The sequence below is a fragment of the Bufo bufo genome, chromosome 1 (assembly GCF_905171765.1).
Source record: "Bufo bufo chromosome 1, aBufBuf1.1, whole genome shotgun sequence".
Lineage (NCBI taxonomy): Eukaryota > Metazoa > Chordata > Amphibia > Anura > Bufonidae > Bufo > Bufo bufo.
The window spans coordinates 207,018,798-207,033,609 of NC_053389.1; the positions used below are offsets into that span (position 1 = coordinate 207,018,798).

A 14,812-nucleotide genomic window follows, 5' to 3' on the forward strand; every position below is an offset into this window, starting at 1 on the left:
TCATTCACAGATCCCCCCTCAGTGTCATTCACAGATCCCCCCTCAGTGTCATTCACAGATCCCCCCTCAGTGTCATTCACAGATCCCCCCTCAGTGTCATTCACAGATCCCCCCTCAGTGCCATCCACAGATCCCCCCATAACAGTGCGTCATCCACAGATCCCCATAACAGTGCGTCATCCACAGACCACCATTAGTTCAAAACCTACCAAAAGCACATCTTTTGGTTCAAAATTTTTATTTTATTTTTCCTCCTCAAAAACCTAGGTGCGTCTTATCATTAGGTGCGTCTTATAAAGCGAAAAATACGGTATATGATAGATGCGTATGCCATTAAGCCATCAAAGATCAACAAGGACTAAAGCTACACCAGCAAGTGAATGTAAACATCCAATATGATAGGAACATTCAATATGATAGGAACATCCAATATGATAGGAGTCTGTATGACTGGTATGTATATGTAACTGAGGGTACTGATTGAATATCATAGACCATCGTATATGAACAGCAAGATCAAAATAAAATAAAATAAAAACAACAGGATTGAGCATTATTGTTGCTAAAAGATACCTGCATGCTATGGCATGATGATAATGCTGTAAAATATGGACAAGTATCTACATACATATACATAAAAAAGAAAAAAAAATAATAATAAGATGGACATTACATGATGATAACGCTGTAAAATATGGATAAGCATCTACACATATATACATAGAAAAGAAAAATAATGAAAATAATAAGATGGACATCACTTAAACCTATAAACGAGGTGAAGCTGGTCTACTGAGATCTAATGCATGCATATATGGGTAGATGTGCATATTACTCCTAAACATACGCAGAAAGAATCCCACGATTAGAAATAAGTCCCTGCGCAAGCGCGTGGACTTAGAATTGTTTGACCGCAATTTATAGGACAGGCGTAGATTTGAAAAGGATTGAACACAAAAGATCCTGCGCAGGCGCATAGATTTAGTAGAAAATATACCGGACTCCCTGCGCAGATCAAATCTGTTAACACCAAGAAAAAGATCTTGCGCATGCGCGGGGACTTAGAAGAAAAGCACTTGATCTTCAGAACTGGCGTGGAATGAACTTACGATCGCGGATAAAGTTAGAGTCCGGGCGCGTGCGCGGGACAATCCTGGGACATGCACGGTATGTCCCTGTAACTAGAAACAGATTTAAAGTTCTGGCGCATGCGTATTTGCATAAATACATGATCGACGCGAAAGTTTGACGAATCACTTCTGGACGTGGTGAGTGGTTGGATTGTCTCTCTGTCACACGAGCGCCTAGAATTTATTGGATGAAGGATAAGGAAGGACCCACCCATAGTGGTTAAAAACTCCTACTTACCTGGCGCTCGTGTTGACAGTAGCTCCATTTCCCCTGAAGACGCCCACATATGTGGCGAAACATGTTGGGGGAGCTGCAATCCGATTTTTAAGTTAGGTGTAGTTGAAACTATGTGTCCGAGCGTGGCGTGACTGCAGACGCACCTCGTGTTAGACACATTAATGGTAGGGAGTCGCAACAAAACGAAACACAATAAAGTGAAAGTGAGGGACTGGAATATAAAAGCGACTATATATGACCTGTATGAATGCGATCTATTTAGACAACAATGTAAGAACCCAGCCAATGTATAAAAGAGCTGGAAAGCAGAAATAACAAATCTGGTGCAACAGCAACTATGAGAAGGATAGACGCATGTGATGAAGGCAGAATATATAGGTGAAGTAACCTATTGTCACAACCAGACAGTTGAGAAGCTCTGACAGGAGCTTTCCAGATCCTCCTCCTTGAGTTTCTTTGTTTTGGTTAAGTTCCTCATCTCGTTAGTCTATCTCAGCTGTCATGCAGTTGGACTGATTGCTTCCCTTTAAGTTCCTCCCCATGATGCATTAGGTTGCGGCTTATACAACTTCCTGGAGTGTGTGTGCTTGCTGTTTCTATTTCCCAGTCCTCTGCAAGATAAGTGCTGTTCCTTTATTTGTGATTTTCTGTCTGCTGGATTTTCAGGTGACCCTGACTCCCTCCGTGTCTAGTGTAGGGAGCCGGTGGTCGTGTCCCCTCACTATTGTAGGGTCTTCAGGTATTAGATAGCCGAGGTACATGGATATGCGCCCATCCACCTTTGGGGTGTTCGCATAGGCTGAGCAATTAGGGAGAGTGGCAGGTCTCATGTAGGGGTCTCCCTTGTGTTCCTTAGTTGTGGATCCAGTGAGTCATTATTGTATTGCATTGTCTTGTTTCCTGTACACCATCCGTGACATTATAAGCCGCCAAAACCGTCTCAAGCATGGATCCGGTTTCACTTTTGGCTGAGCGCTTCCAGGGTCTTTCATTGGAGGTAGCTGATCTCCATAAGACTTTTTCTCAGTTTCAAGTGACCGGTTCAGCTTGCATTCATGGAGTTTGTTCTGAGCCTAAGATCTCGCTCCCGGATACGTTCTCCGGGGGTGGGGAGTATTTTGTGCGTTTTAGAGAGGCTTGCAAACTCCATTTTCGCCTTCTTCCCCATTCCTCTGGTGATGAAGAACGGAGGGTGGGGATCATTATATCGCTGCTCAGGGGTAACGCTCAATCCTGGGCCTTTTCGCTGCCGGAGGGGGCACGGCCCCTCCGTTCAGTGGATGAATTCTTTTTAGCCCTGGGTCAGATATAGGATGATCCGGATCGTATTGCTCTGGCTGAGTCTAGACTACGTCTGTTATGCCAGGGTAAACAATCCGCAGAGATATACTGCTCAGAATTTCGGAGATGGGCAGCTGATACTGGTTGGAATGATGCTGCACTCCGAAGTCAATTTTGCCATGGTCTTTCAGAGGGATTGAAAGATGCATTTGCCTTTCATGAGAGACCTACCTTCTTGGATTCTGCTATGTCTCAGGCCGTTCGTATTGACAGGCGTCTTAGAGAGAGAGGAGAGATCTCTCCTTCCTGTCATACTCAGTCCCGGGACAGTGCAGCGGTCTCTTTCTGTGCGCAGGGGTCTCAGTCGCTGTCAGCCCCTTCTGAGCAGGAGCCCATGCAGCTGGGGTTGATTGCCTCTGACAATAGAAGATTCAGCCCGCATGGCAGGGTTTGTTTTTGCTGTGGAGGTATAAATCATTTGGCAAATGTTTGTCCCTCTAGGAGATTCAGGCAGTTTTCTGGGAGTAATAAAGAAACTCAAGGAGGAGGATCTGGAAAGCTTCTGTCAGAGCTTCTCAACTGTCTGGTTGTGACACCTATATCCCTATCCGACACCTAGAATTTTAAAAAGTATTTTCTTTTTTCTTCCCGACTCATTAGTTTTAATATAATAAAAGGAAATAAATGTTATGTTTTAAATGACCAGAAACGGGAACTTAGTAGCCTATGGCTAATTGAACTTTAGTATTTTAAAATGAACTCACATACCTAAAAGAAGATCTATATTTGACTTGGCAAGTAAATGAAAACAAATAGTCAAAGATATAAGTATAGTGAAAAATAGTTCACTTTATGATTTATTAAGATATGTGCAAAATATTCTGTACAGTACACAGTGCTTGAAAAATACCTCAAATAGTAAATATAATATCTTTCACATAAGCAGACTGATAAAGGTCAGGCACGTCACCAAAACTGGTCAGTAGATGCACAGGAGAAGAAAATTAGCTAAACACGTGATACACATCTGCGGTTGACCAGGGAGTTAGTACATACACTTGGTGTTCTTTCATTTTATATACAAGCAAAATTAAGACTAAAAAAAAAGTAATAATCCAAATAACTGCTTATATTTGAACACTTCACATTTGTTGCATCTGTCCTAAAAGCTATCTATATTTTTCTTCATTTAAAACATAAATTTGAAAATTTATCAAACCAGGCTTAAAAGGACAAATGGCTTAGGTACCATAGCAACCAATCAGATTCCACCTTTCATTTTTCAGGGCTCCTTTACAAAAACAAAGGTGGAATCTGATTGGTTGCTCTGGGCAACTAAGTCAGTTTTCCTTTACACCAGGTTTGATAAATCTGCCCCAAAGAATTTTAACTAAATCACCTGACTTATTGAAAACACCAGCTTTACTATTATTATTGAAATTCTTCTCTGGTCCCACACCACTGCTCACCTGAGGTCCTCATTTGGCTTGTGTAGTTGCTAGGCCTCATTGACATTGTGTCCTCAGTGACATGACATGACACGTCTGCATCTTGCAGTCACTGATATGGGACAATACAATGTTCAATTTGATCAATGTGATCTGCAGTAATAATCTAGAAGGTTACAGTCACATCTAGTTTCTACATAAGCCAGTGAAGGTTGGAAGAGATTAGTGGTTAGGACTGGAGGAGATTTTTAACAGTATAAAATTCATTATATTCTTATTGCATATAGACTTGGACCATTTTAGGGAAATGTTGGCATGACACAAAGTACCTGTATTAAAAGGTGTCATAAATACCCTGTCATATAAAGAACTATTTCCTTACCAAGACAAATGACCTAGCTGATGGATTATTCTTCATAAAGGTGACTGGACAGTTCATGGCAAGCAGGCACTGAAGCTGTCATGATGCAGAACAAGCAGGCACAAAGAAACCCTGAGATATCTACATTGCTGGACCTAAGCTAAGCTAAACTAGGATTTAGCTTTGGGATATTGAACTTAACCTTGGCAATGGAATTACTGTATGAAAACTTTAAAATATAAATATTTAGACTGTTTTAGATATCCTAAATGCACTATTGTCAGCATAAAGTAAAAGTCACTTGTGCGGTATCATTTTACTACACAGTACCATTTAAAGCACAAAATATAGAAGGGTGAATACAATTTCTAGGACAAGAGAACAGCTATAAGGATAGCAAACAGTACAGTTAGAAGTGATATATAGTTACCACTTTCCTAAAGTTCTCCACAATTAACAGCTTGTCCCACCAAAAGGAATAAATCAACGACAGCCAGACCAAGAAAACATATTTTACATTATCATATCTAAAAAAAACAAAAAACTCTCAGCTATTTTTTAGTTTTTCTCCACCAGATATAAGTACTGTACATCATTGGAAATCAGCACATTTATCTATCACACTACTAGGGCCTGTCCAACCTGTTAAACATTCCTCATGTCCTGCTTGAGTTCATCTACCTGAATAATGGAAGAGTGACTTTTTCTATCTTTATTTCAGCAAAAGTTTTAGATATACAAAAACTCAATGGAGGGAATTTATCACAACCTGCACTCCATAATTCTAGCTTCAAAAAGTCACAAAATAGAGCTTTTACCACTTTATTTGGGCCAATTTGTGTAAATGTGTGACTTTTTGCATTTTTACACCACCCACTTGAGTTTTGAAAAGTAGGTGGGGAAAAGAGTGTGATTAGCTATGTTAATTAGTTTCACTCTATATTTTTCACTATGACTTTTTTTGAAAAATGGGAGTGGCATATAAAACTGGAGGGCCATATAAAAGTCAAATTTATCAAAAATACACGTGACATTTGATAAATTTAGTACACTAATGCAGACTCAAGCAAAACTATCACCCCAATAATAAATCCCCTCCTAGGTGGTTGGGTTCACCATAACCATGAGTTACCAAACTGGACGGGCTTGACGGCTTCTATGATGCTCAAGTTTAACCAAATCTGTCCAGATGCTGTTGATGGGCTAGGTGGGTTTTGAGATTCCAAGTTTAGTTATAAAGCCTTCACATGACTATTTACTCCCTTGCTTAAGCCAACGTTTGTTTGCTTGGGTATGGGTTACCTGAAAGCCTGGCTTTGTGGACATTATAATATTTGTACACATATAGCACAGGTTACAGAGGTTTCACCGTTTTATCATTTACAGAGATGAGCAATTACTTTGTCATGAATTGCTTTCCATTGTACGAAGCGGACGCAATGACAGGGAATGGCGTTTGCGCCGCCCCCATCATTTAACCCCTGAAATGCCGCATTCAACGCTGATTACTGCATCTGTGACTCACATTCAGTTGCTCGGGGGTTAAAAAAAAAATTATACTCACCTCATCCAGTTGATCTCAGAGAGGCTGTCCGTTCCTATCTTGATTGAAGAAAACCTGCCAAAGACCTGCGGCGAGTGTGATGACATCACCACGTAATCACGCTGGGTGCGTGTGGTGACGTCATCAGCTAACCACTGGTGCGAGTTTTCTTCAATCAAGATTCGATCAACACTAACCGTTTACTTGCTGGTCCATGCAAGTTGCCTGAACATTTTCTGTGCCCAAGAAAAAAGGAATTAAAAAAATAGTAGATAAAATGACCTGCATACCTCAACTGTACAACATAAAGAATATACATGTAGTAAACATATTTACAAGTTGTTTCTCATCTGTCACTTAAAATTATTTTTCTGCAACTTCTGGGTGGTGGTGATGTGTTCAATGTGTAAGTTCTTGTGCCCTATTTCAGTTATTTCTCCTGCACCCATTACAACATTACCCTGAAATAAACATCCTAAAGTAGATTAAATTCTCCTCTATATGTTATATTAACAAGTTTATGCTGTGTGCCGCAATCGTACAAGAACAAGTTCAAGTCTTAGCCTTTTTCTGCATCTTACTAATCAAAGGTAAACATGATGGAGATCAAGGAGACCTCCTCATCCCATAAAGTATATAGTAATTGGGTTGTTCAGAAAACCCCAGTAACATCTTCCAGGACTTGTTCAGACAATGTCCTATGCTATAGCTGAAGATCTCATTATCTCTAAATATTATTCTGGAGCTGAAGGCAGCCTTGGTCGGGGCTTGGATTCTGCAGTTCCATTGGTTGATGCATAGGGGCCTGCCTCTGTCCCATTATTCCAGGAGGTTGATCTGTTAATTGAATGCTTTCCTCCACCAATGTTTAGCAAGTTTTCACTCTTTGAATCTGCAACAGTTAGGAGAGAAAAGTTCAATATTTTTCTACATTAACACATTACATGAATACAAAGATAAAGAAGAAGATGAGAGATAAAAGGAGGAGAGATATGCTGTCATGCAACCAAAGACCTTAGCTTGGTTCTTTGCTCTGTTTATAGCTGTATCTATTAGATGTGGTAAAGGTATGTATTAGTTAACTTTGAGACCTTAAGAGAAAACCACTGCTGTTAAGTGCCTGTTATGAAAGAAAATGGGAAAATTCCTTGGTGAATCAACTCTTACTGTATTCCAGGAATGTTTTTGTAACTGGGCTGGGAACACCTTCAGTTAAGGAACCTACAATCTACAAGAGATGTGAGAAAGTTTTAATGCCAGGAGCTTCCATTTCCTAGGTAAAGGAGCCCAACTATTTCACAAATGACAATTTATATGCAGTAGGTTTTGTAAATAAAGTCCCTTCCATATCTCAAAACATGACAGTACTTCCAATATTTCAGAATATCTTTTAGTGAGATGACAGGGAAGCAAAATATATATATGTATATACAGTTGTTTTGAGATTTTTGATAGATGTGGACTACTCAGCCTTTACCACAAGTGAACAGGTTTGTAGCACTTCAGATTAGATTGCTATGATGCATTCAGTTTGATTGATTAGACTTATGGTCATGATGGAGGTTGTGGCCATAATTGAGGTGCAAAAATGCACTTCCAATACTATTGTATGAAACCAGCCTAAGGGAATGTCCACACGAGATGAATATACACCGGAACAGAGTACTTCCAAATTTTTCTTTATTTGATGTATTTAATCTGTTCATGCTTTGTATGTTTTACCAAAAGCTGTCTGTAGGTGACACTCTTTAGTTAATTATGCCCTGACACAGAAGAGAAAATTAGCTTACCCCTCTGAGGGAGCAGCTTTCTAGTGAGTACTGCATAAGCCTATGTACAGTTTTAGCATTGCCTGCCATTCAGGGCAGATGCTAGTTCTGCACCAAGAGAGACATCATCCCTGTTAAGAGAACAATCTTTAAGGGAAAACTGAAGAAGACTTTCCTAGACTGTCCAGGATAACAAGGCCCAGCAAGTTAGCAAGGTATTCCCTGTTTATGGCTATAGACTTTGCTGCTTGTTGAAGAATTTACACTCACTGGCACATCTCAAACTTATACAGCGTGGCCCACGAAAAAGTAGTCTGCCCCCAGCAATAGTATGACAAGATGAATGAGCAAGTGGAATGTTATTTTTTTTTATAATTAAATACAAGTCACACAAGATGCCAAAAGTGGTCCCTATTGACAGCTCTTAAACAGTTATGCTGTGGATAGTGTTTGTGACGTTTTCCTTGAATTCATCCAGGGGATGTGGATTGTTAATGTACAGGTTCTGTTTTAAATTTCCTATCAGTTAAAAAAAATCCCATGTTGACAAGTCTGGAGATCTGGGGAACATGGTGGCCATAACCCCTTGCTTACAGTTCGCTCTTCTGTAAACAGTTCATGAACCTGGGCCAGCAAGTTCCGTTAGGTGTGGCATGTTGCCGATCTTGTTGGAAAGCAGGACATGGTTTCTAGTTGGTTGTAAAATTTTTCAAAGATGTCCAGGTAAATTGTAGTAGTCACAGTTGATTTGAAGAAAATTGGATAACAAATCAGTCTTAGTTGCCCATAAATCTGATTAGTTGCCAATCAGAGCTCAGCTTCCAGTTCCTACAGAGCTCTGAATAAATGAAAGCTGAGCTCTGATTGGTTGCTATGGACAATATAGACAGATTTACTACTAGGCAGTTTGATTTCGAGATATTGGAGTCAGGCTACTTTTTCGTGGGCCACCCTGTGTATAATGGTTTGGCTTAACATTTGGCATTCTGTATGGCTCAGACAGAAATTGCAAACCTAATTTTTGCAAGTGTATGGTTTGTAGTCTGTGGCGCCTATGACACTTTCTTGCTATGTGTGTGGATAATTTGTAGTCTGAGATAGTATAAGAAAGGACTTATGCCATCTAGCCTTGCTGATAGTTCCACTCTGGTGCATGGGTTCAGCCACCAGTAGGCATAATCAAACGTATGTAGTAAAAATTGCACAGCACTCCGGAGATTAAAACTTTGTTTGCATCTTAAATGTAGACCTCAATGGTATATATATGTGGTGTACAGTCAACGCGTTTCGGTTAAACAACCTTACTTATGACATGCATTTTATGGAATGACATGCCGTAATTAAGTAGAGTGGTAGCTTGGAGCATATTCTGAACATCACTAGGAAAAATACTAAATATATGATAAAAACACAATGCTTTAACAAACAGACATATGAAAACAAACGTGGATAAAATGTATAATTATATGATTGTATGCACAATTGTTATCCATGTTTGTTTTAATGTCTGTCTATTACAGCATTGTGATTTTATCATATATTGGATAGGTTGCAAAGTGTTTAGAAGTAGACTACTGAGACTACTACTCCTATTATCGTCATTGTTGCAGTTTGCCTATATACAGCCATTGGGAAGTGACTGCACTGTGATTTGCATTGGAACTGTGCCTTGATAGCATTAGATGTACTACAACTTTCATTCTGCACTTTAGTTAAGAGAAACTTGTTTACTTTCTACAATCGGCCTGGTTACTGACTCCAACACCATACGTCAGCCACAGTACCTACACCTTCTGCCTTGCACCCGAACAACATTTATAACACCAAGGGAACCCCACCTACCATGAGACAGGGGCCTCAACATCAGGGTGTGCCCTGAGGGAAGAAAGGGTGCACCCTCGTATCACTGACCTGGCCCTAGGGAGGATCTGGGCTTGTGTAAAGTGTATACCTAGATAGCTGTCATTTACTGAAAACACCTCCCCATGTCCTGAGAGCTGTTCACGGGTTAAGTTAGAAAAATATAAATGTATATATTTAAAGTTTTACTAAATCTTTTTCCACAAAATGAGATATGAAGCTTGCTCAGCTCCTCCTGCTCTATAGCATGGTTCCTGCAGATTGTTCTGTTACTGGCAGTTGCTATTCAAGCTGGGGCTACGCACAAAAAAGTTTTTGTGGTTAGATAGCTGTATTTCAAACATAATAATCATCCCAGGATTTGTATCTTTCTTGCTGATATGCTGTATTTGTCACATTACGGCTAATGAAAGTTGCATGTGCAAGCAATTCAATGCATTCCTCTGGCATGCAAATGACTGTCCTACAGTGAAAGTCACTAGGTATATAGCCCCAGTCTGAAGGCTTCTATACATGTTAGACCATTTTTGTCCAGACCTGATTTTTTTGGGCAGAATCAGTCGACAATCTAAAGTTTAGGGGGAACTCCCCACACTCATCAAGACAGGGGAGTGATTAAAGTAAAGGAAATATTTCAGCACATTATTCAGCTACACCCAAAACATTGAGGTTGCTTTTGTGGAAATACTTGTTATGTAATGCTTTCCCAAAGGCATCCAATAAGCAGGTCTGAACCGAGTATTTAACTACTCTTACATGATTCGGCAACTATGAAAAGTATGAAGAAGAACAAATTATTAAAAAAATTATGAAAATTGTAGCCAAGCCACTGCCAATGCAACAATGCAGCCACAACGTTATTCCACATTGTAAAGTGTAGTTAAGCCACCCCAAAACTCTTTTAGATCACTTGGAGCATATAATAACCATTATAGGTTGCATCAAAAGAAGCCCGTGATCAGAACATAGTCCTGCCACTTTACAAATCACTGGTCAGACCACACTAGTCTTAGTATTATGTACAATTTTGGGCTCCTGTGCACAAGACAGGCATATCAGAGCTGGAGAGGGTTCAGAGGAGGGCAACTAAAGTAATAACTGGAATGGGTGGAATACAGTACCCAGAAAGATTATCAAAAGTAGTGTTATTTTGTTTAGAAAAAAGATGACTGAGGGCAGATCTAATAACTATTGTGACACAGTGAGGAGTTGTGTCTGGCAAGGCAGGTATTTTCCTCCCAGCATGTGCGGCTGGGCTGGTTTCCATCCAGGTGAGGTCAAATACCGGACCGGAGTTTAGGTGCCGGTCTGGGTTTTGGCAGCACCTGGCTGTCCTTAAATAGGCAGCTGAGCTCAGCAGAGATGTCTCTGTTTTTGGGATCTGAGGCTTTGTTCCGTGCTGGAGGGCTAAGAGCTGCATGCTGGGGAAACAGGCCCCCTAAAACCTGCTGTGGACTACTGGAGGCATAACTGCCAGCAAGGTGACATGTGTTATATGAACTTTCCAGTGTGTGTGAATTAACACTAAGACTGCAAAGTAACGTGCTTTTTTGTGCAATTGCCTCAAGTGTGAATAAACACTGATGTTTTGAGTTAAGAACTTGTATTTTGCCTCTGTACTGTGCCCGCTTACCCTATCTACCAGAGCGAAACCCCACACCATGTATAAATATATCAGGGGTCAGTGCAGAGATCTCTCCCATCATCTATTTATCACCAGGACTGTGACTGTGATGAGGGGACATCCTCTGCATCTAGAGGACAGAAGGTTTCTACACAAACATTGTGTAGTGTAAATACAAACATGTATTTCTTGACTATAATAATAGTGCAGAAATCTGGAGAAGGGTCGTTAATCCAGGGAGTTATTCTGATTGCCTGATTGGGTTAGGGAAGGATTTTTTTACCCTAAAATGAGGAAAATTGGCTTCTACCTCATGAGGTCAAGTTTGTAGGATAACAGGCTGAACTGGATGGACCTACTGTATGTTTTTTTTCAGCATAGGTTACTATGTAACCTAACAGGTATTACAAGTATTTCCCAACTAGTTCAGGACCCGACTGGATGGACGGCCACACTGGACTTAGTATTAACCAATAGATCTGACAGAACAACAGATGTGCAGGTTGGGGGGACACCTGGGAAATAGTAAGGATAAAGTAATAACCTTCCAATTGTCATTCAAAAGAGTTTTTCTTCAGGGAGAAACAAAAATACCAAACTTCAAAAAAGCTAAATTTAGCCAACTAAGAGAGGCCATAGGCCTAACTAACTGGGAAAAAGTCCTTAAAAATAAAAATACAGTCACAAAATGGGATATTTTTAAAGCATTCTAAAAATTTTTTGGGAGAGGTACATACCTCATGGGAATAAAAGGTTAAGGGACCAAAAAAAAAAAAACAACAATGTGGATAAATAGAAATGTAAAGAAAGCAATAAGTGACAAAAAGAAAGCAATTAAATCACTAAAAACAGGGGGCGCATGTGCTCAGTTCACGGGAGCGGATGTGCGCTGTGTGAGCTCCGTGCCTGCCACTGCTAAAGGGCTGATCTAGCGCTGCTTTGCAGCTCCAAAAGTATTGACCAGAACCCCTATCCACCTGGGACTATGACTAAGTCCGAGAAATCGGGCACCAAGCTGGCTTTCCAGCCTCTATCTTAATCCATTCAGGCTATGTTTGCCTTGCAAGTGGCCTCCAAAATGGCGGACCTGCTTGCTTGTGCTAACAACGAGGACTCTAATCATGGAGTGCCATGCTCGCCACCACCATCTCCTTCTCGCCTACTGCTTTTCCACCGAGGATCTCTACCTGAACAACTGTTCCGAGATGAGCTAACCCAGGCGGTGGCTGAGTTTACCCACCAAATTCATGACCTGGGCCAACGGGTCGCAGATGTGGAAGCAAGGGCCGAAAGTATGGTGGATGCCATAGCAGTGGATAGACAAGACATTGACACCCAGGCAGCACAATTAGAGGCTTTGGAGCTAAAACTTGAGGACTTAGAGAACCGCTCCAGGAGAGTGAACCTCCGCATGCAGGGAGTCCCCGAAGACTATACCTCATTGCACTAAACAATCATGGATCTCGTCAAGGCCCTGCTGACTCAACAGGACGACTCCCTGTTCCGAATTGATAGGATTCACAGGGCTCTGGGCACCCCAAAGAACCCGGATTATGCCAGGGACATTGTACTCAAACTCCACTACCCAGAGGCCCGTGACCAGCTTCTCACAGCAATCTACCGACGCTGCCGGGCCTACGACCCACGACGCAGCTGTACCCCGACCTGGCTCCTTCCACCTTGGGGTGCCACAGGAACATGAAACCCATCACATCGGCTCTCCAGCAGGCTCAGGTATGCTACAGTTGGGTCTTCCCATTTTCCCTGACTTTCTCTTATAACTCCAGAACCTACCTGATCCAGTCTCTTGACCAAGGCAAGGAGACTGGCTAAAGCAGGAATCCTCATTGAGATATTAGCACCTCTCCCTCCGTGGACCCTGAGACCGACTAGATCCTGGTCTACCAAGACGCGTCCATTGATGGGAGCAAGAGCAGGAACTCAGAACTCAACGTGATATATCTACCGGTCCTCCATGGACATTAGCTACAAACCTGGGTAGGATCTTGGTCGGTGGCATCCCTATAGCTCCCTTCCTAAGTGAGAAGGTTTATTGTTGGGTTCAGCCACAGCATTATGCCACTGCTATAGGCAATTATCCTGCTATGCCACCTGGTCAGCCCTGACAGGGATCTACAACTACCCTGCAGTGGTTGGATTACCATGTTGCTTTCTGTTCCCTGGTCTAGGGGACCAGAGGCCTGTACTATTTAATCTGTTTTGGTTACTACACTGTTCTTTATGAAATCCTTTGGTACATCTACTCATGTTATATAATGCTTTGGCCCTATGGATCCAGGGGCGGTGATTGGGAGGGTGAGACTAAGTACTCCTGTGACTGATCTATTCCTGCGGACACCCAATTCTAATTTATGTGTCGTATAATTTCACATAATGTCAGGGGTTTTAACTCACCCCCTAAATGCAAAAAAGCGTTTATAGAATATCTAAAACATTACCCTGACATTGTCTGTCTGCAGGAGTCACATTTTTTCCCCACCTATGTCCACCCCGATATTCTACTTAACTCTCTTCAGGAATAATTTCCCTTTTCAGGTACAGCAGACCATTTCTGACCCAGAGGGCAGGTATTTGATTCTAGTAGGCACCCTTCAGGATACATCCATATGGATTGTAAACTCTTATGCCCATAATGAACATCCCATTCACTTTTTCAAAACCTTAGCTGAAGCAATTGACCCCTTAGAATACCATTACCTAATCTGGTGTGGAGACTTCAACTTTGTACTAAACACCACCCTTGATAGTTCCCACTCGTCAGATTCACAGCACATGAGTGAGCATAAACAGATCATCAATGACACTATGCATCAACTCTCCTTAGCAGATACCTGGAGAGAGCATAATGGACCAGCCAGGGTTTATACATTCTACTCCTCTGCACATCACTCTCACACCCGTATTGATATAATTCTATCCTCAGCTAATGCACTCCCATACTTCTTTTGTATAGTAGACATATTGTCTCAGCATGGTCCGACCATGATATTGTTTTTTCTCCTAGTGCCTAAATGAGGCCTTACTCCCTGATCCTACAGTCCAGACTAAGATTGCCACTGATCTGGCTCACTTCAGTGAAAATACCACCACAGACTCCTCCCCTCACTGGGTATGGCTTTCCCATAAAGCATTTATCAGAGGCAAATTAATAGCAATAGCATCAAAGAGGAAGAAAGACAGGGACCAGGCTCAGACCTCCCTAGAATCTATACTAGCTAGGCTAGTTCATGCTCGCCAACAACACCCATCCTTGTACCTACACCAAGCCATTAAAGCCACTAAATTGCAATTAGAAACTATCCTATCTCATAGGACAGAGAAGGCCATACGCTGGACTAAAGCAAAATACTATAAGTGAGCCAACAAACCTGATAAGCTTCTGGCTAGAAGGCTCAAATCTCAGCAGCACATTAATAAAATCCTTAGGATTCAAACTCAAGAAGGTCAGGTCACGAGAGTAACCCTAACTGTATATTTGATACCTTCACTAACTTCTATCAAGCTCTAAACAGGCATCGCCAGCCTCAACTCCCCACA

General features: G+C 41.4%; 1 protein-coding gene across 2 annotated transcripts in view; it reads right to left on the reverse strand.

Annotated features, from left to right (window-relative positions):
* Positions 1-5,934: 5,934 nt before the first annotated feature.
* The window catches only part of LOC121003066 (cytoplasmic phosphatidylinositol transfer protein 1-like), a 154,347-nt gene continuing 145,469 nt past the window's right edge, over positions 5,935-14,812 (reverse strand). The window contains exons 10-11 of one of the 2 annotated variants that reach the window (XM_040434643.1): positions 7,169-7,229; positions 6,787-6,893 (exon numbers count right to left, since the gene is read on the reverse strand). In XM_040434643.1, the coding sequence (XP_040290577.1) occupies positions 7,210-7,229 (20 nt within the window). In that variant the 3' untranslated portion in view covers positions 6,787-6,893; positions 7,169-7,209. Of the gene's footprint in view, positions 6,894-7,168; positions 7,230-14,812 lie in introns of both variants that reach the window. The other variant, XM_040434626.1, reaches the window with a different exon arrangement.